General features: G+C 56.2%; 1 protein-coding gene across 2 annotated transcripts; it reads left to right on the forward strand.

Annotated features, from left to right (window-relative positions):
- Nucleotides 1-1,789: 1,789 nt before the first annotated feature.
- LOC144943281 (uncharacterized) lies at nt 1,790-11,537 on the forward strand. 2 transcript variants are annotated; one of them, XM_078870645.1, is made up of 11 exons: nt 1,790-1,943; nt 2,309-2,611; nt 2,924-2,984; nt 4,182-4,439; nt 5,790-5,850; nt 6,268-6,398; nt 7,086-7,255; nt 7,586-7,808; nt 8,732-9,515; nt 10,082-10,199; nt 10,702-11,537. In XM_078870645.1, exons 1-11 carry the CDS (start codon nt 1,875-1,877, stop codon nt 10,705-10,707), a joined length of 2,184 nt encoding a protein of 727 aa, XP_078726771.1. In that variant the 5' UTR covers nt 1,790-1,874; the 3' UTR covers nt 10,708-11,537. The 2 variants fall into 2 exon arrangements, with proteins under 2 accessions (XP_078726771.1, XP_078726770.1); XM_078870644.1 differs by lacking the exon at nt 10,702-11,537 and having other exon boundaries at nt 10,082-10,679.
- Nucleotides 11,538-25,691: the final 14,154 nt, after the last annotated feature.

The following is a 25,691-nucleotide window of genomic DNA, read 5'->3' on the forward strand; positions in this document are numbered from 1 at the left end:
GTGTGGGGAGCGGTGGCGCAATGATTAGCGCGCTGCGCTATGAACCCGGCGACCCCAATTTGATTCCTTCTCACGGCTACCAACACCAGTGACGATTATCTGAGCCGGTCCTGGGTCTCCCCCTAGGTCGACTCAGCCTCGAATGAGGAGTAGCTAGTGTGACGTGGAAACATCGACCTGTCTTAGCACGAGAGGGGCGCGTGGGGTGATCTTTAACGTGCGGATTCCACAAAACGCGGCGCTTTTGTAACACCGCTCCGCAGGTAACCAGAGCGAGGAGGCGACAGGCGCGTGGCGCTTGGCTCAGAGCCACGGGATGAGACCAGTTGAGCCCAAAACAATGAGGGCACCCGTTCCGATCTCACGACCTCTCTGTCCCAGCACCAGGGCTCCGCGCCCGTGGGCACGTGGATGATGACGAGGCGCGGCTGTAACATCCCACAACACCCACGGGCCGAGACGGTGCGCGTCGCGCGTTCCGACAAATGCGATGAAACCGGTGACGGATATCAGAGTCGACTCAGTTTTAAATGAGCGCTTGGTGCATTGTTAATTCAACACGAACACTGGGAAGACAAAGGCGGCCGAGTGTGAATCCTGGCCACGCCACCTTGTTCGTGTGCCGTGGCGGCCTTTATAGTTGCTCGTTAACAGCATTTGCCGCAAGAGTCTGTGAAGGCTACACGGGGGATCTTTGTCTTTGTGTGCGCGCTGATCCGCGCGGCTGAGGACGCGTGCCGCGTGGAGGGGGGAGCCGGGGGGAGCCGGGGGGGGACGGGGGGGGAATTCACACAAAGCGGCACGCGTCGCACAGACGGCACGGGCCGCCCGGGGGTGGGTGGCAAGGGGAGGGGCGTGGGGGACGCGCGTGTCTTGTTAAGCAGCAGGTGCGGCTTCTTTTGACGACAGCCTGCACACAATCCTCCTCCTGGCCCCGAGCCCCCTCCACCACCGCAGCCACCCCACCCCCAAGCCGCGAAACCCCATCCACACGCCGAGCACTTAATGAGAGGCACGCGCCACCAAACCCAAGCGCCTGCAGCCAAGGCCCGGCAGTGGCACAGCGCTAGGAGGAGGAGGAATCGCGTACCAAGTCACGAACTCGCGTCGCTGCACAACGGACGAGGGCTCCGTGAGGTAAATGCCGCTGCCACTGCAGCGCCGAGCCGCCGATGAAACGGCGCGCAGGGAAACTCAATCCCCCTTCTCGCGGTGCCGACCTCTGGCGGTGGCCATTTGGCGACTCGCGCCGCGAGCCGGACTTTGAGAGCCCCCCCCCCCCCCTTTAAGCGCCGCGTGCTCACGAATGCGCGCCGAATCGGGGGAGATGCGAGTATGGTGAGTCCGGGTCGGGGCGGACAGGGTGCTGAGACACTATCGGGATATTGATCAAGGCGACGATTGCGCGCTGCTTCTGTCGATGCGCCAAATCCTAATTCCGGGCGGGGAGGGGGTGGAGGGGCGAGCGGAGCACCGCGCTTTCGCACTCCAGTGACGGAGGGAGGAGGAGGCGACGGGCGCGTTTCGCACCGTGTTGGTGGCGCGGAGTTGTGAGCGCCGTGTGGCCGCGCCGCGGGGAGAGGGGGTGCAGAGAGGAGGCCGGGGGGGAGGGTGAAGGGAGGAGGGGGACTGGGGCGGCAGTTGTGTGCGGATCTGGCCAGGCTGAGCGCGGGGGTGAGTGAGTGACTGAGTGACAGCCCCCCCACCTCGACTGCGAGGCCGAGTGGGTGGGGGCGTGGCGAGGCGTGCTTTTTAAAGGCGCAGCGAAGTCGCGCTCGGCCACTGCAGAGCGCGCGTCTCACGCCAGCTCCGAGACTCGCGTCCCTGCCGCCCGCCCGCCCGCCCCTCACAAGCGCCGCGGCTCGCAAGCGGCGATGGCTACAGGCTCCTGTGCCAGCATATCGGCTTTGTCGCTAGCGTTACTCGCCTTGTGCGCGCTCAAGGTGAGCACCGTAGACTCACAACAGCAACGTCTGCCACAGCAAAACGCGTCGTTGTTCAGCGAGAGCTTTCTGTAAAGGGGAGAATGGGGGAAAAAACTGAACGTAACAAAACAACAACTATGATATAACTAATTCGCATCGGCGGCGCTAATTCAAGCGTGGACATCATTCATAATGCATGTGCGCGCCATGGATACGCGCGCTGGCGCGGGTCCCGTGACGGAGCTGAATAATTGACGGGGGAACGGTGCAGGTGTAGGGTCTCACTCTCCCTTCCTTCTCCCACCGACCCCTCTCCCCACCCTGCCCTCTACCCCCTCCTCTCTCCTCGCCCTCCGCGTGCCCCGCGCGTCCTCCTCGTCCAGGACCAGGTGTCCGCGTCGGGAGTCTTCGAGCTGCAGCTGCACGAGTTCAGCAACGCGGGGGGAGAGGAGGAGGCGCCGCGCGGTGCGCCTCGCCGCTGCTGTGAGCGCGCCGCGTCGGACGCCTGCGAGTGCCGCACCTTCTTCCGCGTGTGCCTCAAGCACTACCAGGCCAGCGTCTCCCCCGAGCAGCCGTGCACATACGGGGAGCTCACCACGCCCGTGCTTGGATCCAACTCGTTCCGCGTGGAGGAGACCCGAGGATTCGCGAACCCCATCCGCCTGCCCTTCCCCTTCAAGTGGCCTGTGAGTGCGCGCGGCGCGGCGCCGGGATGAGGATTGCGTCCGTAGAAGTCGGTCGACCGCGACGCTCTGCTGTCGAGCGACTCGAGTGTCTGGGCAGAGCGCCCCTTAGACGCGGCTCGCGCTATAGGCGCGGAGGATCAGCCGTTCGCCTGCGATCGTGTGCGCCGGGAGTTCTTACAAGAATGAGTTTGTCGTGAATGCGTAAAGGCCAACGGGCCGCAGGAGAGGGGCACCGCACGGCGCGGTGCGTGCCTCGGCGCGGGCACCTCCGGTGTCGCTGTTCTTAAACCGAGCGGTGTCTGTGGCTCGCAGGGCACGTTCTCGCTCATCATCGAAGCCTGGCACACCAACTCCACGGAGCGCCTCACCACTGGTGAGTCAAGTCCAACGGACCCGTCGCCCTTCCTGCCCCCTGTCCTCGCACCTGAATCCGGGGGGTCGGGAAGCGGGGCTCGTGTAGCAGACTCCTTCCCATGCCCCCCCCCCCTTCTTCCCCCCGTCGTTCCTCGCTTTTACGGGCAGAGCCGCTCGCTGCAGCAGTTTCCGATCCCGCGCAAACAGGAAAGCGGCTCGCGCGCTCTGACGCGCGCTGCTGGCACGGCCGTTCCGCGAGCGTGGGAACGGTGCGCCGCGAGGAAGGGCTCCCGACACGCCGGCCCCTTTCCGCTGCTCCCGGGACCCTGAGCCCCCCTCCCCACCTCCTCGCTCCCCCCCCCCCGCCCGCCTTACCTGCCCCCCCCCCCCGTTCTCCTGCTCCCTCGGCGAGACGTGAAGCGCGCGCTGCAGTGCGCGCGCTTCACGGTAGGAGGCGCCTCGTCCCCATTGCGACCCCCCTGCCCCATCACCCCCCCACCCACGCTACCCGCTCAGTCCCTCCGCTGCGGGCTCGCCAGTAATGAGAACGTGTAATCCCATTACCGCGCCCATAGAGCTGAACGAGACGTGTTTATTGGGGAGAATGCGGCGTGGCGCTCGAGTTAAGGGAGGGTTCGCGTATTCGGCGCGCTCCGCAACACTTTGGGACACGCTCCTCGAAGGGGCTTCCCAACTCTTTGGCTTCCTCCGGTGTTTGCAATGAGGGGGTCTCGACTCGAGACAAAGGACTTAAGCGATTTGAGAGGGAGCCGAGACTTGTCGTCCTCACCGTGCTCATCGCTGCCGCACTGCCCTAGGGGCGCGCTACGGCCAATCCCTCGAGCCCAAGGGGTCGGCCACCTGCGGCTCTGGAGCCTCGTGACGCTATCTATTAAGGACCGCCACCGTCTCTTATCCACTACACAGTGCATTGCGGCTCTTTAAATATTGCGTTTTTACCGAATTTGTCTCTTCTTGTTATTTTGGTTGCCGACCCCTGCTCTCGCTTCTAACGACCGCGCTGCTGCTGCCTGATCTCTGTGCCATGAAAAAGGGTCATTACCCGAATCGTCCCTTACTAAATTGCTTCCTTTGAAGGCCACGGGTGCCGAATGTGTTGCGAGATCGTTCTACCCCGTGGCACCGAGCCGCTCCCGGGGACCCTCCCGCTAACGACCCCGCCGCTGTGTGCCCCGCACCCCTCCTCCACGCGCAGACGACCCCGGCCGCCTGCTGAGCCGCCTCGCCACGCAGCGCCACCTGTACGCGGGTGAGGCGTGGGCCCAGGACGTGCACACGAGCAGCCGCACGGAGCTCAAGTACGCGTACCGCGTGCTCTGCGACGAGCACTACTTCGGCGACAGCTGCTCCACCTTCTGCCGCTCGCGGCGCGACAACTTCGGGCACTACGCGTGCGACGAGGCGGGCAGGCGCGTGTGCCTGCCCGGCTGGCGCGGCAACTACTGCACGGACCGTGAGTCGCGCTTCTGCTGCTGCAGAATCAGAGATCCTCATCCTTGTCATCCTCATCCTACTCGCGCGGTCGACACGCCTCCTCCTCCTCCTTCCTCATTCTCTTCGGATCCGTTTAGTGCTGAGTGCGGCTGAGTAATTAAATAGGCCTCGCCAAGTCGCGTTTTCAAGGAGTCAATGGGCGTTTGGTGCCATGAAGATAATGTTTGGGGCGCTATTGTTAAGGGAAATGACCATAACGAGAACTTTAAACATTGAGACGAGCGTCTGTACGCAGTCGTAGATATACCACGTGGACTGTGGAGTGAGTAGCGCGATACGCGTGGCGTCGCGTATCGCACGATGCCAAGCCGCAGGGGCCACCACCGCCAACACAGTGGACGCTTGTTCCACTTTGCTCATCTCCAGGACGCGTTACGCGTTCTCCGCATCGCGCAACGCTCGCCCCGCAGCCCGTGCCGTTCCAACTGCGCCCCTTCGTGGGGGTTGCCTTTGGCCGCGTGCCCCTGTGGGCGTCACCTGCACGCGCCGTGCTAAGCCGCTGTTTGCACGGCGCGTGCCGAGACGTGCCCGCGGCACGAATGGCAAGCGGAGAACACGTGGCGGGGCGTGAATTATAATCGTGGCGACAACGCCGCGGCTTAGGCAGCGCCTCGGGAAGGATCGCCCTCTCGCTGCAGCCGCAGCACAAAGGGCAGTAGATCAACGGAGGACGCGTGGCCTTGACGGGAGCCGCACGGGCCGCGTCCCCCGTGATGGGAGGGGTTCTCGCGGGTGCGCGCATTCAAAGCAGGGCGCGTGGTGTCTGTCCCCCTCCACTCCCCCTCCGCACGTCCCACCGATGATCCCCGCGTCTCCTCCTAATGAGGGGCACCGAGCCCTGTGACGGGGGCCGCACGCGCCGCGTAAAATAAAAAAAACACAACAACCCTGCCCCCGATTTGTGGCCGAGGCTCGGCTCCGTGGGCCCGTGGGCCGTGGTCGCTAATGAAAGGCCGTGGATTAGGGGCAGGGGGACACAATGGGGCAAGCTGGCGCGCGGCGCCTTTGTGCGCGGCAGCTGCGCGGCCACAAAGGGGGCAGCTGTCCCGCGCCGGGCTGCCCCCAACTGGCCGCCGTTAACTCACTTCTACAAAGCGGCGCTGCGCAGGGAGGGGAGCGGCCCGGCATATGGGAGCGCGAGTTCGGTTAATCCGTTGTTTCCAGGTCTAATCCCCGACATCAAGACTTTGGTTAAAAAATAACTAATATCGCATCACACGGGCGAAGTCGTCGTCTCCCCGTGTATCTATGCCACGAGTGATGCGTCGTGACTAACCAGAGCCTCCCCCCACCTCTCTCTCATCAACAGCGATCTGCTTGGCTGGGTGCAGCCCACAGCATGGACAATGCGATCAGCCCGGAGAGTGCAAGTGAGTAGCAGCGCAGCGCCCACGTACAGACACGGACAGGGGGGAGGGGGACAATCAGCGGTGGGCAGGCTTGTCCTGGCAGCCGACCACGTGACCTCGGGACCGCGTTCTCTTTGATGGCGACAATCAAAGGGTTTTGGCGGGCGGGCGACACGTGTACATCAGGCCTACTCTCCATTTCCTCTCTCTCACCCTTTCGCTCACAATCTCGCCCTCTCCCTCACACTCTCACCCTCTCTCTCGCTCACCCTCCCTCTCACACTCTCACCCTCTCTCACTCTCACCCTCTCTCATACTCTCACCCTCTCTCTCCAACTCTCTCTCTCTCTCACCCTCTCTCTCTCACGCTCTCACCCTCCCTCTCACACTGGCCATTGTCTAACTTGGGTGTGTTTTGTTGTTGCCGCCCCGGCGCAGGTGTCACGTGGGCTGGCAGGGCCGCCACTGCGACGAGTGCATCCGCCACCCGGGCTGCGTGCACGGTTCCTGTCACCAGCCGTGGAAGTGCAACTGCCAGGAGGGCTGGGGCGGCCTCTTCTGCGACCAAGGTGAGCGGCCGACGGCGGCCCGTACCCCCCCCCGCCCCCTTGAGCGGGCAGCAGGGCTCGGGAATGTGTTGGTTTCTTGTCTCTGAGTTTGCTCGCTCCTCCTCCGTGCGAACGCTTCCGAGCGCCGAATTTGACCGCGGCGTTCTGAGATGCGACTTTACGCGGAAGACGCCGCTCTATGAACGGAAACATTGTTACCGCATCGCTCGCATTGTCGCAGATTGTCACGAGCCCATTGCAGACCTTGTGGTTCATGCAGCGGGCCCTCGTGGAACCGAAATGGTCACTCGAACACGTACAAGTAGAATAACGGAACGCTGCGAGTTTCAGAATGGACATTGATAGATGATCCGATGTATAGTCGCACCCCTACACACGCGCAAGAGATTGCTGAGCACAAGCCCAGAGGCCTAAAATATCAAGCGGCCAGCAACTAACAGCACCATCACAATTGTCATAGATACGAGTGTAACACGTTAGTAACAAATCGAGCACGGTTATTGTAAGAGCTTGGGAAAAACATGATGGGAGAGAACTTGCACTCACTCACACACACTTGTTACACACACACACACTTGTTACACACACACACACTGGCACCACCTCGCTCACCGACCTGTCGGCTCACGGAGGGTGCGAATTGCGCGGCCGTAGTGATGACCCATCGTCCCCCTCTCCCCCGCGCAGACCTCAACTACTGCACCAACCACCGGCCGTGCCAGAACGGTGCCACGTGCACCAACACGGGCCAGGGCAGCTACACGTGCGCGTGCCGCCCGGGCTTCACGGGGCCCACGTGCGACACCGAGATCAACGAGTGCGACAGCAGTCCCTGCCGTCACGGAGGCAGCTGCATGGTACGTTCACTCACGCTCACGCACGCTCACACACATCGTGTGCACGTGTTCCGGGGTGCTGTCAGACTGGGCTAGTAATGCGACTGGTCACAGCCACGGCCGCATCAAGAGACAATACCGGATGTGGTTTGCCTAAAGACGAATATTATTCCCTGGGCACGACGTCGTTTGCTTGAGCTGCCGGTCAGCATGCCTAGCGCCCACGACGACTGCCCGGGTCAGCTCGAGGGCCTGTCTGTCCTTTGTCCGGTGACGCGACCGTCACGAGCCGCGTGTACCTCTTTCGCACCGTACGTAGCCGACCGTGCTAATCAGAGGTGCCGCCAACAGGACTTGGAGAACGGCTACGCTTGCTCGTGCCCGCCGGGCTTCTCGGGCAAGAACTGCGAGCGCGGTGCCATGACGTGCGCCGACCAGCCCTGCTTCCGCGGCGGGAGCTGCGTGAGCGCCCCGGGCGGCAGCTACGCTTGCGTCTGCCCCCCCGGCTACACTGGCCTCAACTGCGAGAAGAAGGTCGACCGCTGCAGCAGCGGAGGCAACACCTGCGCCAACGGTGAGCGAGCAGCCAGGCCGGGCGGCAGAACCCTCTCCCCGTGCCCACCCTCTTACCCACTGACGCTTTATAAAAAGAATATGTATCTTTTAAAATAATTCACTTGGAATACCTCCCATCGATTCCAAACAGCTCAGAGCAGTTCTAGATGCGGGCCAACAACCACTGGCAGCATCGACAGAGCCAGATAATACTCGTCACCATCATTGTTAACGCCTTAGTTTACAGAACAAAACAAAGTTTAACGAATTATATGGATTTAGCCTGTTGAATTCTTTGCCACGCCGGTGTTGTGCATGCTGGTTGGGAGCACGTGAGGTTTGTTATATCGCACAAGAGCCGGGCAGCCCCTGGTGGTCTCTGCGGTTGTCACGGTGCCAATTGGCAAGTTTTAATGCCCAGTGGGGAATTTTGAACGCTGTAAAGTGGAGTGTTTAAAGCCCCTGGGACATTGTTGGCAGGAGTAGATCGTTGTGCCAGTGTTATAGCCTTAGTAAAACAGAGGACATTGGTCTAACATGGCTATGCTCGCTAAAGTCCCGCACTTTGCGGCCAAATTTATACGCGAAAGGAAAGTCTGCAGAATATCAGTAAAAATAAAACGCGCGATTTATGATCAAATGAGCATCGAGTCACTGGTGCTTGTCTCATTTACAGCCCAGAGCCAGTGGTGGAAATTGAACATTTCCATGCCAGTCTCTTCCGAGGACAATCACTTTTTTGACTTGCTCCACAAAGTGGTTCCTATTTTAATGACTCCAGAGGGGTGATGTTGGGCCAAGTCAACCCACAACCCGGAGTGGCCGCCTCGCCAGGTACCGCAACGACGGTGGGAGGGGACCGGACGACGAGAGCGGCGCGGCCCGTATGCCCCTCGAGCGCGAGCGAGCACTTACACCTCCCTCCCCCGCCGTCCCTCGCAGGTGGACAGTGCGTGCCCTCCGGAAACTCGGTGCGCTGCATCTGCCGCCCCGGCTTCTCGGGCACGCGCTGCGAGATCGCCGCCACGCAGTGCGCCGTCCGACCCTGCGCCAACGGCGGCACCTGCCAGGACACGGCGAGGGGCTCCGTCTGCATCTGCCCGCCAGGATTCGGGGGCCGGGATTGCTCCCAACCGGCGGCGGACCCCTGCGCCGCACGGCCCTGCTGGAACGGCGCCACCTGCCGCGCCGCCCCGGCGGGCGCGGGCGGTGCCTACCGGTGCGCCTGCGCGCCGGGCTACTGGGGGCAGCAGTGCCAGTTCCACCACGAGATGGACGAGGGCGACCTGGCCTACACGGCGGAGATGCCGCCAGAGGAGACGAACGTGGCGAGGCGCGACGGCTACCTGTGGCTGGCCGCGTCGGCGGGCCTGGGCCTCGTGGTGCTGGCGCTGGGCCTGGGCGCCATGGCGATGGCGTACGTGCGCGTCACGGCGCACGCGACCACGCGGCGCGTGTCGAGCCGGCGCGGGGGCGGCGGCGGAGGAGCCGGAGAATCGGAGGCCGTGAAGAACAACAACGCCTGCGAGTACCAGCGTGCCGAGCTGCCCTCGGAGCCCAACCTGCAGCTCAAGAACACGAACAAGGCGGCGGCGCTGGGGAGCGAGGCGTCCGCGGGGCAGAAGTCGAACCACTGGCTCAAGCTGCCCGACTGTAACCTGGCCGGCGCCCGCGGGGACTGCAAGTACCCGCTGGGCGAGGAGAAGAGCGCCCTCACCCAGAACAGGTGAGCGACAGCTCCTTTCGGAGCCTCGCGCCCCCGCGTGGGCTCCCCGCCCCCACACCCCCACCCCACCGCCAGCCGCTGGCAGCGCAGGGAGGGCTGCAGGCTGGATGCCGACTCCTGGCCCTGGTTAAGAGACTCGTTGAGAATCTCACGTGTTGATATTTATTGTGGGGCTTTTCTGTTTACGTTACAGCAGAGAGGCATGCTTTCGCTTAGATTGGGGGTATTCACTTAACAAGTTACACACGTGCGTACGGTCTTGCACTTTGACTTTAAGCTAGTGTGCAAGCATAAATGAACGCACGTGTGTGTGTATAAACATACGCAACCTATACGTGCAAAGCATACAAACACACATGTGCATTCTGTGTGCGCAACATAACTTTGGCGTCACTTAGTTATATATTTTTTAATTATGTAGATGAATCTTTACTTCTACAAATAAACCATCATTGGGGGTCAAGGTAAGATTGTGTCATGAGTGGCGGGCGGAAAGCGCGCCCGACCACGCTTGTGCTCACCTTGCCGAGGTCTCACGCTCTGCCTCCCTCTCTCTCTCCCCACAGTGAAAAGTCCGACCGTCACATACCGGCCATGCCGTACACGCATCACCCCGAGGGGCTGTATCACCACACCATCTACCTGATACCGGACAGCGCCGACAAAAGAGTTCTCGCCACAGAGGTGAGTTCTGATCCCGCGACTCGCGAGCGAGCACACGTCACCTGGGGTCGCCTCCGTCACTCGGGAGGCTGGTGCTCACGCACTTCTTGAAGCGCCGGTTCCCCCTGCAACGACGAGATCCAGGATTTTTAAAGCAGGGCTCCCACCCACGGTGAAACCACAGTAAACCTGGCTTCTCAAGCGTGTGGGCAGCTTGGTCTCGGCCAGGTCACCAAAACTGCACAAGTAAATTCATAATACAAGTCCGCCCAGTCCTCAAGGCTCTGTGTGTGAAACAAAGACTCCTCTGCAGCGATTGGCTGACTGTCGTATCAAGGCCGTGGTGATTAGGCCTATAGATGAGGCTCTGCAGAGAGTTAGTTCCGTGGCATCTCTGCTCGAGCCATTTCCCACGGCGATACGCGGGATCGGTGCCATGGGGGGGATTCCACGTCGCATAATCCCGCCGCTCTCCTAACAGCTCTGGTGTGTGTGCGTTGCGCCCCCTCCTCCCTCCTGACAGGTATGACACTGCAGGCAGGCGTCTTCTGTGGGCCCACGGAGTTTCGGCGAGGATGGGCGTTGTTTACAAGGGACGTGGGGCGGTGGACCAGTGCTGCTAGTGTGCGGATGCCTCACGTGTGGGCAAATCTCGATTTGGAAGAAAGCCGAGCACTTTTTTTTTTTGGAAGACTTCACACTGTGACATGCGGACGTGGTACAAGCACTGTGGGGCACCACGTGGACTCGGGAGCCGTCGGGGCCGAGGGCCCTCGGTGAGCCCAACGCGTGTACATTACGGAGCGCCGGTGACGGCGGCGGCGCGAGCTCGTCGCAGACGTCAACGCGGAATTACAGAAGAATGTGCGCAGAGCTTGGAGCGTATGACTGTGGATCTCTTAGCGGCCTCTCACACTGATTGCACTACTCTCTATTATAGAGTCTCTACTAGCGAACTTTAGTGCGGCTGGCCTCACGCAGGCCAGGCCCGATGCCTTCTCGTCTCTGATCCTGTCACTTGGTATTACTTGCTGCAAATGAATGTCCTGCTTGTATAAGTGTTATTGTTGTGTATACTGGCCGGCCTCTCCCTATGCTTCATAACTTTTGTATTTTTCTCATTTACTATTTGTACCGTAAGAAGAAAATATTTTTTGAATTTTTAGTCCCACTAAATTATTTAATTTTTTATATGCGTATAATGTAAGGTATGTGCGGGAAGATTATTTAGTTTTGTATATACTGTAAAGTTTATTTATAAAGTGAGATTGTGAAGACCATAATATATTTGTTTTTTTGTACCACATTCCGAATTGTTTCAAAAGAACCGTATTTTTTCAAAATAAATTCGTGCTTCCTCATGAGCGTCCGCGTTTCCGTGCGTGACGTTCACGTTTAACACCGTTTCAAATAAAGACGATTCTTAACAGCACCACCTCGCGAGCACGTCGTTTCCTACACCTCGCTTCCGTTCGACGACGGGGATCGAAAAGCGTGCCCAGGAGCCCAGGAGCCCAGGAGCCGTGTCCCACTCGGGCGCGGCTGCTCGCTGCGCGCGGTCCTCTCGCGGGGCGACTCGCGGGCACGAGTGGCAATGGCCTCCGCGTCGCGCAAGGGAGCACCGTCCCTCTGGAAACTTGACACAAGTTGCAATTTCACTTTTCACTCTGTTCAACTTTTTAAAGTTGGATTGGTGCAAGAAAGGCGAATGTGCTGCTGCAGACACTGTCATTCACGGGGGGAGGGGGGGCGGGATTTACAGGCAATGCTAAAAGATATAGATGGAACCTTTTTGCCAGTATCCAAAATTATGGAAGAAAAAAAATAGGTTATACTTGCATTCTCTGGTCCAACACTGGTGAGACAAGGCCATAAAGGCTGTCTCTGATGTAGGCAAATCAGTTTCATAGACAAGGGGTACATTATTATTAGAGCATATTTTGCCACAAGTACGTGTGGTTAATGCAGACAATGCCTTGCAGAAGGTATCGTTTTGGTGTTTGGACATCTGAACATCTATTTCATTGCCAGAAAGGGTAAAATGCTAGAAAAACTGGACTCGAGATGAAGACGAGGGAAACTAAAGTCACGCACAACGACGAGTTCACTGAACCAGTGGCGGGAGGCACGCGCCCCTAGGGGAGTTATCGAAGGTGGCCCGGGATCACAACGACGACACATAGGGGCAGTTGGAGCGATTTAGGAACAAATGAACCTGATAATGAAAAAGCAACAGAGCAATGAGGAGCCTAAAGCAGCACGTTTTTAATGTCTGCATCACCAGTACATGTTGTTCATATGGATCAGAAGTATTGGCAAAGAAAATTGGGTGCACGCTTAAGAGTTACACCGAGAGAGGAACACGTGGGTCAAGGTGTACACGAGAGGAGACGATGGACAATCGTTAAGTCTCAGCAGAGTGGCTGCCAAAAGGAGGGGCACGGGCCCAAGAGACCGTCCACCACAGAGAGAACTGAGACTCGGCTCGTGGGCAGCTGCCAGGTGGGATTGTCCCATCGCAGGACCGGGGAGATGGCGATGGCTTGGGGATGATTTCTTCATGTCGAGGCGGATAGTCATGGCCGGTGGTGAAATCAAGAACAATATGACGACAACAATAAACAACGCTGTACCGCTGCACCAAACGGGAGACGGCGAGGGACAGGAGCGTGACACGCTGCCTCCTGCGTTGCTCACGCGGAATTGAGGATGAGGAGGGATTTCAGCCGTAGGGGCCGTACACGGGGGGAGCGAGCGGCGGGGCGGGGAACGCGTGACGGGAAATGAAGACCGATCGAGAACGGGGCGAGGTTGCGAGTTCACCAGCGGCAGCCTGGGCGACGCTGCGGATGATTAAGCGGTGAGGCCGGGGGGACATCGCGGTCTCCCGGTAGCCATAAGCGGTGACGGAACGAGAACATTACAGAGTTCACGAGGCTTCTCGGGAGTTCCATTATGTCGAATAGTGGGGCAGCGCCTGACTTGTGGGGCTGCGTGGAGCAGAATCTTCTGACGACGGGACTGATCCACCGGGGGAAGGAGCCCCTGTCGCGACCGAGTCCCCTCGGCTTGAGTGCGAGTTGCGAGGTGGCGTTGTGCGGTGGCGGAGCGGATTTGGGGAATGCGCCACCGTCCCCGCTCCTCTTCCACCTCCTCCTCCTCCACCGCCATTCTGGGATTGACGCTCCCAATCGAGCCCCCCCACCCACACCGCCAAACCTGCGGACGGCGGGGGGGGGGGCTCGCGAGTATCGACCGGCGGTGGATTCACGGCGGCGATTTTACCACACAGTCCGCTTGCAGCGACAACGACGGCGGATGTTTGGGGACTTCTCGTTAATTGCGTCCCACGTTCGTTGCCGGCCAACACGGGACGGGGTCACCCCACACCGGTTTAATGCTTCCGCTCGATCACAAACGCTGCTGTTCGAGTGCTGCGTCATTTCAATAACACAACCACACTGTGGATCAGATCCAAGCTCTAACTCCCACGTGATCAAACCGGGTTATCGAGTGGCGTGTGCTGAAGGTGTCAAGCAGGGCCGGTGCTCGGGAGAGCTGGGGATAGAGGGGGGGGCCTGCACGACTGTCACGGTGGCCCCCCACACAATAGCTTTACTGCCCCCCTCCATCCGAGAGGAGCTGGAGCCGGGCCTGGTCTCAAGCCGGTCACAAATAACATCGCAAAAACACAACGTCACACGCGGTTCATCACCGAGTTCGTCCTGTGGCACCTCCGAGAATGATGTCTGCTTCATGCCATGCGACGAGCCCACTTTGCAGGGCACGTCTAAGGTGCGCCCCGCTCCTCGTGTGGATGCAATCGGTCCGCCCGATTGCTCAACACATTCGTCACAAGCACTCAACGCATTTCATAAAAGTGCCACGAGGAAGGGCCATTGCCTGTGTTCTTATTTTTAGGCCACGCACGGTGTCACTGGCGAATGTGTCGAGTTTGTTTGTTACAGCGTCCCACACTGTGTGGCACGCAATGGGAGTGACTTCCGAACGCCTTCCGTCATCCCCCCGATGCCATTCTCCGACACGTGGTGATGCACTGCTCGCTCCGTCGCACCGAAGGCGCGACTGGAAGGTTGTGGTGGGGGTCACGGTGGGGGTCACGGTGGGGGTGGGGGCACTCTTTAGATGATCCCGATCAGCCCAGGAAGAGTACATCGGCGTTTCCTACTGTACCGCCCGTTGCGGGAGGCGTGAACAGGCTCATCCTGAAGTTCAATGAAGACTGCTGCGCGAGCATTGTTTGGACAGCTGCTGAGGAAGGGTGGCTTTGGAATGGATGAGAATGGGCGGCGGGGGTTTTGGCCGCGCGGCTGCCAGATGACCGATGCGGGTCGACGAAACCCCCCGGGCGCTGTAATTTCACAAGTCCACACATTCGATTAGTTCCAGTCGGCGCTCAGACACAGGAGACCCTGACGGTTACATAACTGCACTCTTTCACCTGCATTACCCGAAGGTGTTTGTGGTGTCGACGCGCTGCGCTACGAAGCCGGCGACCCGATTTTGATTCCCGCTCACGGCCAACGCCAGTGACGATTAACTGAATTGGTCATGGGCCTCCCCTAAATTGACTAACGTCCAAAATGAGTACCTGCTGCGGTCTGTAAACATCGCCAATAGGGAGACAAAGGCGGTCGAGCGTGGTGCTGACCACCCCCACCGTGTGCAGTTCCGGCCTTTATAGGTGCTAACAGAATTTGCCCTAAAACTCTGTTAAGGCTATACGGGGGATATTTGTATTGTGCAAGACGCGAAGGCTACGAGCTGTGTGGGTGTGTGACACGCGCTGGTGTTGAGGGTCAGTGGCTCAATAGCTCAGTGGGAGTTGGGGTTCCACCAGACTGGGTTTCAACTCCTGGTCACGTCAATGGAAATGAGTACTTGGTTATCAACTCTGGAGAGACGAAATGCTGCCGGGTTTACTGGTAACCCCATGCCACGTGACGTGTCCACAGCAATAGACACGAGATTGCATCTCATGTCTGTTCGTCACGAAAACATTGCGGTGCCTTTTGTGCGTGCGCATGTGTGCGTGCGCCAGCTGTGTGTAAGTAGAGTGCATGTGTGCACGAGCTGTACCCCTGAGCGTGTGTGTGTGTGCTGTAGCTGTGTTTGTGTTTTATTTAATCCACGTGTGTTGTGTTTTTTGGTGCGGCATCCGCATTCTGCTTGGCAGGCTCGAGTAAAACAAACCAGCTGCAACCAGGACTTTCTTATTTCAGGCTTTGATGGAAAAGCAATCCGGTGCCGCATTGGCAGATTGAACCGGTGGCCGCGCGACAGTTTTCAGCGGCGTTGTGCGACATTTAGCACCGAGCCATTAGAGAGGCCCTGCCAAATTAGTGTTGCGTGACAATCTGTGGCAGGCTTCACTCAAAGGTTCTGGGTCACCCTTTGTTTGGGGCTGGTTGTGTGGTGTAGTTATGTTAATCATCTTGTACAATTGGCGCTACCCCTCCCCCCCGCCGATTCCCTGAATCGTCCCATGGGTCGACTTCGATTTAGCCGCGTGTATTCGTAGGTAGGGGGGGGGGGTTACAGGAATGTGGTCCACAAAGGCGCTATGGATATCTGATAATGGATTGTTTATAATGACGATGGGATTGTATAATGATGATGCTTGCGATAATGATTATATAATTGTTGCAGCTGAGTGCTTCCACGATCTCCCGTCTTGCGCGGACAAGGAAACGCATCTTGTCTGCCCCGCTCCACGCGGTGTGGTTCCTGCCACAGGGCGCCTTCTCATTCTAGATTTGAAGCTTTCGTGACTGCAAGGATTCATATTCTTAGGTTTTTTTCGGTAAAGTCACGTAGGTAAAACATCAAAATTAATGAAAATAAAATAAAATAAAACAAAAATCACGACGTTTCAGAGGCAACACAAGTCTCCGTCATCAGGTGGGACCGTCACAGCCGAATTAGCTGCATCAAGTGAGGCAATGATTCAAGATGTAATCCCTTATAAGCAAGTTGAAGGGGGGAGGAGAGGGGGGGGGCTCATCAGAATGTGGTAGCCAATGAATGGAACGTATCGGGAGGGAGGGGGGCGGGGCTCAAAGACAGCACGGAGTGCTAAGTACAACGCATCGGGAGGGGGGGCGGGGCCAAAAAAATGGACGACGGCTTGGACGCGGTTGCTGCTGCACACGCCAACACAATGGACAGAGAGGGGGAGGGGAGGCCTGATACACATGATAGACAAAAGAACGAAAATGCTTATGTTTATACCAATGCTGGCTGAACAATGAAGAGAGTACTGTTAAAAAATAACTCGGGATGTTAACACTCGGTAAAGTAAAGTAAAATAGTGCCTGTCAGAAAAGATGGTCCAAAAAAGTGTAATTAAGTCTTTTTTGCGTGGTTGATAACATCTTTCCAATGATTACTAAGTTTGTACCCATCATCACGGTTGAAATTATGTCTGTGTTTGTATATTTGTATGGCTTCGTGTACAAACCTTTGATGGTAGCCGGGAGGTTTGCAGAGAACCTTGGTCTCGGAAAAGACAATTTCATGAGAGCCCACTGAGTTGTAGCAATGATCGGCAACGGCAGAAGAATCAGTTCTGCCGTGTTTCAGATCTGACTTGTGCTCGCGGACACGATCAGAAACATGACGTTTCGTTTCTCCAATGTAGCAATCACCACAAATGCAACTCAATTTGTAGACTCCAGGATACTGTAAGTCAGGAACGACATCCTTCACAGATGGAATCAGATCACGGATTGTATGCACTGTACTGAATCGGACTTGGATCTTATGTTTGTTTAGAATTTTGGAGATCTTTTTGGTCACGCCTGCTATGTATGGTAACGTGATGATTTTGGTCGGAGTTTCATGTGGCTGTTTCTGTGTGGTGGGAGAGACAGCTTGGCGGATAGTACGGTCAGAGTATCCGTTCATCCTGAGGGCCCGATGTACATGTCTTAATTCACCGGTCAGGTGGTGTTTGGCAGAAATGCCATGGGCTCTGTGGTATAGCGTTTTGATGAGAGAATTCTTTTGAGATGGGTGGTGGTGGGAATCCGGTTTCAAGTAGGAATCTGTGTGGGTGGCTTTCCTGTAGACAGAATGTCCCAAGGATCCGTCAGGCCTCCTCTCAAACAGAATATCCAAGAATGGTAGTTTACCGTCTTTCTCCACTTCCATGGTGAATCTGATGGATGGGTGTCTAGAATTGATGTGGTCCAAGAAGTGGTTCAATGCTGGGAGGCCATGTGGCCAGATGACGAAAGTGTCATCCACATACCTCTTCCACAGAGAAGGACGCAGGGTGGATGTCTGGATGGCGTCTGATTCAAACTTTTCCATGAACATTTTGGCTATAACTGGTGACAAAGGGGAGCACATAGGGGTACCCTCATTCTGTTTGTAAAAGGTGCCATTCCAGGTAAAATAGGTGTTGGTGAGGCAATGCCTAACCAGCGCAGGTGCATCAGAATTCAATCCATGTTGGACTAAGTCCTCAATTATTATTAGGGTGTCCGGTACTGGGACTTTGGTAAACAAAGATACTACATCAAAGCTGACGAGGATGTCATCAGGAGATAGTACCATGTCCTTAACCATAGAGACTAATTGGGTTGAGTTGAGTACTGCCGAAGAGGTCTTGCCTGTGAAAGGGAGCAGAGTATCTGATAGAAAACGGGCTAGTTTGTACGTAGGAGAGTTTATCGTCAACACAATGGACCCATTGTGTCGACGATAAACTCTCCTACGTAATGGACCCATTGTGTCGACGATAAACTCTCCTACGTACAAACTAGCCCGTTTTCTATCAGATACTCTGCTCCCTTTCACAGGCAAGACCTCTTCGGCAGTACTCAACTCAACCCAATTAGTCTCTATGGTTAAGGACATGGTACTATCTCCTGATGACATCCTCGTCAGCTTTGATGTAGTATCTTTGTTTACCAAAGTCCCAGTACCGGACACCCTAACAATAATTGAGGACTTAGTCCAACATGGATTGAATTCTGATGCACCTGCGCTGGTTAGGCATTGCCTCACCAACACCTATTTTACCTGGAATGGCACCTTCTACAAACAGAATGAGGGTACCCCTATGGGCTCCCCTTTGTCACCAGTTAAAGCCAACATGTTCATGGAAAAGTTTGAATCAGACGCCATCCAGACATCCACCCTGCGTCCTTCCCTGTGGAAGAGGTATGTGGATGACACTTTCGTCATCTGGCCCCATGGCCTCCCAGCATTGAACCACTTCTTGGACCACATCAATTCTAGACACCCATCCATCAGATTCACCATGGAAGTGGAGAAAGATGGTAAACTACCATTCTTGGATATTCTGTTTGAGAGGAGGCCTGACGGATCCTTGGGACATTCTGTCTACAGGAAAGCCACCCACACAGATTCCTACTTGAAACCGGATTCCCACCACCACCCATCTCAAAAGAATTCTCTCATCAAAACGCTATACCACAGAGCCCATGGCATTTCTGACAAACACCACCTGACCGGTGAATTAAGACATGTACATCGGGCCCTCAGGATGAACGGATACTCTGACCGTACTATCCGCCAAGCTGTCTCTCCCACCACACAGAAACAGCCACATGAAACTCCGACCAAAACCATCACGTTACCATACATAGCAGGCGTGACCAAAAAGATCTCCAAAATTCTAAACAAACATAAGATCCAAGTCCGATTCAGTACAGTGCATAAAATCCGTGATCTGATTCCATCTGTGAAGGATGTCGTTCCTGACTTACAGTATCCTGGAGTCTACAAATTGAGTTGCATTTGTGGTGATTGCTACATTGGAGAAACGAAACGTCATGTTTCTGATCGTGTCCGCAAGCACAAGTCAGATCTGAAACACGGCAGAACTGATTCTTCTGCCGTTGCCGATCATTTCTACAACTCGGTGGGCTCTCATGAAATTGTCTTTTCCGAGACCAAGGTTTTCTGCAAACCTCCCGGCTACCATCAAAGGTTTGTACACGAAGCCATACAAATATACAAACACAGACATAATTTCAACCGTGATGATGGGTACAAACTTAGTAATCATTGGAAAGATCTTATCAACCACGCAAAAAAGACTTAATTACACTTTTTTGGACCATCTTATCTGACAGGCACTATTTTACTTTACTTTACCGAGTGTTAACATCCCCAGTTATTTTTTTAACAGTACTCTCTTCATTGTTCAGCCAGCATTGGTATAAACATGGGCATTTTCGTTCTTTTGTCTATCATGTGTATCAGGCCTCCCCTCCCCCTCTCTGTCCATTGTGTTGGCGTGTGCAGCAGCAACCGCGTCCAAGCCGTCGTCCATTTTTTTGGCCCCGCCCCCCCTCCCGATGCGTTGTACTTAGCACTCCGTGCTGTCTTTGAGCCCCACCCCCCTCCCTGTTCCTATTTAGCTACATTTACTTTAGCCAGGTCTCCCTTTTAAAATGCGTGCAGACCAGTCGCGGTTTTCGCCAAAGTTGGCCACACTTTTATCGTTTTATTTTGAAATAAAAAAGTGAATTTCTCAATTGTCTTTAGACTCAATATGCAAAACTTTACATAAAATAAAAAGTTGGACATTTCACAATCAGTTTTTGTTTGGACGAGTTATACAAATCCACAGTTACATTTTTGTCTTGAACAACACGGACCTACCTACGAACCAAATTCCAGGACAAGTGTCAAGGCAAGCGTTTGTGAAGAGCAATTCCACTGGAGAGTATACTAGGATTTACAGGGGTTACAGAGCAATGAATAAACGCAAGTCAGATCAACGAGATCAAGTGTAGCGGCAGCAGAAAGCAGTTGGTCAGGTTACATAACACGACGGTCACAGTGTTAATGGCTAGCGATGAAAGTCCAGACTCCAGTGCTCAGTCAAGGAAGCAAGGGTGACAGCGTGAGCTCACAGTGGGACACGGGCCTGGGACGGGGGCCTGGGACACGGGCCTGGGCACCAGCCGAGCAACGTGCACAGGTCGCAAGCTCTCAGGGCTCGCGAGGTTTGTCTCTGGCACGTAGCGAGTGGAGCTGCACAGACCTTTGGGCTTGGACCCCAACCAGGCTGAGTGATTTCTGAGTTGCACTCGGGATGGCCTCTCTAGTGCCTCTGTTCCTGGCACTGTAAACCTCTAACACTGCATCGAGATCTGTTGTCAGGCACCTCCAGTCACTGGCACGGTGCCGAAAGCTCCAGCCCCAGTGGCTCAAGTCACTATACTAATGCATGCTAGTCTCAAACACTGTAACACTCATTAAGCACAAGGCTAGACACTGTATCACTAAATGAACACGAGGCTAGACATTGTACCACTAAATGAACACGAGACTAGACATTGTGTAGAGGAGTAGAGTGAGCAACCATGAGAGGGCGTACACAGGGAGGTGCGAGCGAGTTGACAGCGGAGGATGACGTCATGTCACAGGTGCTGTAAGGGGGGGGGGTACCTTCGGGAACAAAGGCGGGTCCGAGGTAGGGGGAGGAGTCGCCAAGGGGTGCTTAAGGGAGACCCCGTGACGACGGCGGGGGTTCGCCGTAGGGAGAGTGATGTCGTCTCCGTTGGGAGAGGAACGAGAGCCTGCGTGGGCGACATCCCAGCCGCCGCCGAAGAAGGGCTCGAGATGTAGAGGTCTCACCTCGTCGCCGGGCGGTGATGGATGATCCCCCGCCCGGGCAGACGAGGGGGTAGACAAAGGGGAGCCGTACCGGGGCGTAGATAGCTGGAGGGTTGTCCGCGTAAAGTACAGAGTTCTGACGTGTGCCATGACGGGTGTAAGCGTCGAGTGCAGAGAGTGTAACAACCAGTGAGTGTGTGAGGGTCGCTAGCCCCCGCGATCCCTCCCTCGGTACCCCTAACGGCCGGGTTAACCTCATTACTCGCCCCCTCGCTGCTAGGCGAACCGCTGCTGCGTTCTTCACCCATGGGGTGAGAGCCGTCGCTCCAGGATTCCCCTCCCCCGCGGGTCCGCGTAGTAGGCATGTTTAATTACGCACGCGCACACCCACACACAGCTCTGCGCGGCACTCACTCAACCCTCGCCGCTCACGTTATGATCGCGCACCTGGGGTACGCTGATTACGCACGCCGCGAGCTTACGCATACACAGTACCACACGCGTTCACACTTATAACACGAGATCACACGAGGCCACGATCAGCTATTAATGATTTATTGTCTGCTACGTGGGACTGGTTGTTGAGTCAGTATGAATCGACGAGGCTGCCTACTCTACTAACCCGGAACCTATTCCCTATTTATCGTTCACGAAACACTTTTACCTCCTTACTCACGGTTTGAGGCACTCGACGTTCCGTGGGTTTTCCTCGCTGCTCGCCTCGACACGTCGCACGGACGTCCGGAGGGCAGAGCTGGGGCAGTCCTGGACGTTGGCTTCTCGGAGCAAGAGAGCGATTTCCCCTTTGCGCTCCCCATTTACCCTCCCTACCTCAAAGGGAATGCGACTCTGGACAATAGGTTCGCGACCCTCTCGCATGCGCACCGCCGTTCCGGGCGCTTTTGATATGCTACTTCATGCTCAACCTGCGCGGCGCAAATTCCAATCAATCCCTTTCTCACGCAGGCCCCCCCCCCATTATCGCAGTTTATGCGGCGGTGTCCATCACAAAGGCCCGTCGTGGGAAGCTGTGCATGGCTCCTCGCGCGCCTCCCCTCTCCCAATTATTTATACTAATAGCCTTATCCTTAAACTCCCCTAACAATGGTGCCTGCGCGCTCAAGCGTAATTATCCCAACCCTCCATGACTATGCGCAACAGCTCCTGCGGTCCCGCTATTCGTGCTGTCCCGTCCCTCCCCTGCTTGCCCCGTCGACCCGTGGGGGTGTGTGTGGGGGGAAAATGCACCTCAACCGCGGTGGCCGAATGCCCCATGCCGCGACCACACCATATTACGGCTGGTCGCAGCGCCGCGGCGCAACGTAGCACGGGGGAGGTCGTCCAATTCCCTGATCACCGGAAACCGTGAGAGTTAACCCCGATAGGGGTTTCTCGGATAAAAACCGGTCGGCCAGGTGACCTCCCCTCGGAGCTCTATGGGGGGGGGGGGGGAAATGCGTGCGGGTGTGTTCGTGTGAGGTGAGGTGAGGGGGACGCGGGGTTGGCTCCGTTGCTTGGTGGTGGCGAAGTCGGGGGTTTGGGCGCCTGCCGAACGGCTTCGTGGCGGCGGCATCACAAGTGTACAGTGGACAGAGTGTGTAAGAGTGTGAATAAACGGCAAGCATCATTCAGTAAGAACCCTCGTCTCTGTATGGTTCTACAAGTATCCTGGGTGTCAAGAAGTACAATACTACAATTGTATCACTAAATGAACACGAGGCTAGACTTTGTATCACTAAATGAACACGAGGCTATACACGGTATCATCAAACGCTCGGCCCAAACACTCACCGCCTATTCATTCACTGCTCTATATACCACTTTCTCTTTCCTTTTAAACCCGGGCAACAGCACTGTGCAGTATTAAATGAGGCGGTTGTCTGCTGCACTGGACACGGCAAGACACTTGTTTATACGCGGTGGTGCACTCGAGTGCACTGTGGCAGACAAGGTGAACATTGATGGAGGCGACCAGGCCAGAATGAGACTGACCACCAGGATCCAGGTCCGAGTCGTCACCGGTTAGTCAGCAGCAGAATTCTCAAAAGGTTCACCTACAGCTCCAACGCTGTCACATAATCTCCAGGGCAGGTCTTATGGGTTTCGCAGGAAGCTTTTCAGGATGCTTAAGAGTATTTGGCTGAAATAAATGTCCACGTGATGGTAAGTTACTTCGTTAAGCGATCATTTGTGATAGTCAGGTCGCTTTTGAAAAAGAGCTGTATAGCTCAGTGGGCCTTACCTGGTCAAATACAAAAAGTTAAATATAGTAGCTTAATGATCCGAGGCATCACTCCCAGCCTCACCTTGAAAAACACCAGACTCGTACCGTTCCCCGTGATGGCAGGGGACGTCGCGGCCTCCTCCAGAAGATACCTTCTGTCACTGGAAGAGTCGACCACTGGGATCGACTTCTGGAGGCAATGGCTTGTCATCGATATGCACGTTATCTATTGATATATTCCAAGTATGTATTGATTACATTCCTGAAGGTATTAGACATCAAGGCCAAATGATTTAGAGACTGGATAGGCAGGACCCCTACTGGACATCCGTGAGAAGAGTTTCAGGTTGTAACTTCTAAGGGCCCCACAGAAGGTTTAGGGTCTTACGAGGTTAGGTTTAAGGTGTGATGGGCTTATGGGGTTAAGAGTCTTTTGGGCTTATGGTTAGGGTCTTATCGAGTTATGGTTTGAGGTTAGGGGTTTGGGTTTATGTTTAGGGTTAGAGTTAAAGGTTAGGGGTAGGGTGTTATGGGCTTATGGGAGGGTTAGGGTATATTATGGCCTAAGGGTTAGAATGGCATGGGCTTATGGGGTTAATGGTTAAAGGTCATGGGATTGACAGTCACAATCTGTACTTAACGTGTCCCCCGTCTTCAAATGAGCATTGAGCCGTGGCGTCATTTCCACCCTTCTTTGGCAGAATTCATTCCCTCCGTGCAGCGACGCCTGTTTGCTTCCCACAAAGTGGTATCTATTTTATTGACCTCAGAGGGGGGATGATGGGCTGATTCCATTTCCTCAATAGGATTTGAACTTCCAACCTTCCCGAGTGAAAATTGGGCATTCTGCCACAGCGGGGGAGAGCGCATTGTAATGAATACGTGCATTAGAAATCCCATCTTTGTGCACGCTGGTTTGAGTTTTTGTGTAAAATATATCCACAAGCCCAGCAGCTTCCACGCTGTTGAGATGCGAATATTTCAGCGATTACGTAAACCGTTGCGGAGTGTGCGCGCGTGTGTGTGCGGTTACAAATAGTGCAACACTGACAGACGAACAGACGGGGCAGGCAGAAGGAGGCACAGATGGGGCAAGCGAGCCGGCGAGCCGGAGGATGGCAGACAAACAGTTATTTTGGTGGGGAGAGATTAAGCAGTGGAAGCGGCGAAGGCCGCCAGGTCGTCTGGTCGCGCTCTAAGCCAAATCGTGGCAGACACCGCGCACTCAAGGGGCCAAGAGCGCTTGCGGAATCGCGTCCACACACACAAAGACAAAGATCCCCCGTATAGCCGTAACATGCCGTAGGGGCAAGTGCTGTTAGCGGGCACCTATGAAGGCCGGCACGGCACACAAGGGGTTTGGTTGCCAACACCACGCCCGACCGCCTTTGTCTCCCCAGTGGCGATGTTTACACACTACATCAGGTACTAATTTCTGGCTGAATCAACCTAGGGAAGTCCCAGGACCGGTTCAATTAATCGCCACCGGGGATGGCCGTGAGCGGGAATCGAACTCGGGTCGCCGGGTTCGTAGCGCAGCGCGCTGACCGCGACACCACAGAGACGCACTCACAGCCCCGCAACAGATCCGCCGTTGAGTCTGCGTGGAGCGAGCGTGGCTGCAGCAGCAGCAACACGCGCGGCGCCGCACGTGGGGAATTCGTGGAGACGGCACCGCTCCCGGCCGCCCGTATCCTACCCCCTGCAACAGCAACAGCAGCAGCCACCGTTCACCGCGAAGTGGCCGCGCTGCCGCCACAGTGCTAGTGCCAGGCTAGGTGCACTCTGAAGCCATGCAAAGTGGTGAAGGCTCTCTGCTCAGTTGAGGTCACGGGACAGACCCAGGTGCCATGGGTTGACTGACTTAGATGACTGGCAGGTGCACCACCTGTGTTCCCCACTGTACCACCTCGCTGCGTTTTATCCGACTGGCCCTCTGCGTGTTGTTGTGAGCGTCGCTCCTTCCCCCTCCGTTGTTGTTGGCGTGCGAATGCCCCCAACTGCCCAGTAGCGTCCTTCACGAGCCTCCTCCACAAAGGCCGATCTTGACACCGCCGGTACCATTCATTGGCAAGTCGACTCAGCTCCTTAACCTCTTGTACCACATCAGTCCATCTCTAGCCCGTGCCGCGCCCGTTTAGCCCCCTCTATCTGGTGAAACAGAATTTGCTTGAGAACGCGGTGATGTTTTAGCATGCGACGCACATGGCCCAGCCGGAGTGAGGGACTCACTGATATGTCCAGATCACTCTCTCAGCAGATACTCGATTTAAGCCGACCCCACACAGTAACCCTATGGCCAGGTTCAGATACCAATACCGACTGGCGTGCATTGCCGAGGGGGTAACCCCGAATCCGTGGAATAGCTGCACGGTGACCTCACCGCGTCTCCCCCACCCGCACCTCCTCGCCAGGGACCCCCGGGGCCATCGCCCGGCCACGTGGCCCAGCGCTGGAGCGAGCGACGACTCGCAATGGGGAGGTTGCGAGTTGACATCCTCCACTCGGCCTAACATTGCCCCTGGGTCGATACGAATGAGCGCCGTCTCGTGGGGAAGCTCAACGGTGGTTGTCCTAGAGACTGACTCGTTCCCGTCACAACAATGTGGAATGTTCACCACTGGCCCAGGGCTGTAAGCGGGAGATGAACACCGCCTCAATGCTCATTT

The sequence above is a fragment of the Lampetra fluviatilis genome, chromosome 30 (genome assembly GCF_964198595.1).
Source record: "Lampetra fluviatilis chromosome 30, kcLamFluv1.1, whole genome shotgun sequence".
In the NCBI taxonomy this organism is placed as follows: Eukaryota; Metazoa; Chordata; class Hyperoartia; order Petromyzontiformes; family Petromyzontidae; genus Lampetra; species Lampetra fluviatilis.

Bases quoted from the DNA above. Each gene is read 5' to 3' on its own strand.
- LOC144943281 (XM_078870644.1), top strand. From the start codon at position 1,875: ATGGCTACAGGCTCCTGTGCCAGCATATCGGCTTTGTCGCTAGCGTTA. The intron at 5,851-6,267 runs GTGAGTAGCAGC...GCCCCGGCGCAG, and splicing joins GATCAGCCCGGAGAGTGCAA to GTGTCACGTGGGCTGGCAGG. The intron at 6,399-7,085 runs GTGAGCGGCCGA...TCCCCCGCGCAG, and splicing joins CGGCCTCTTCTGCGACCAAG to ACCTCAACTACTGCACCAAC.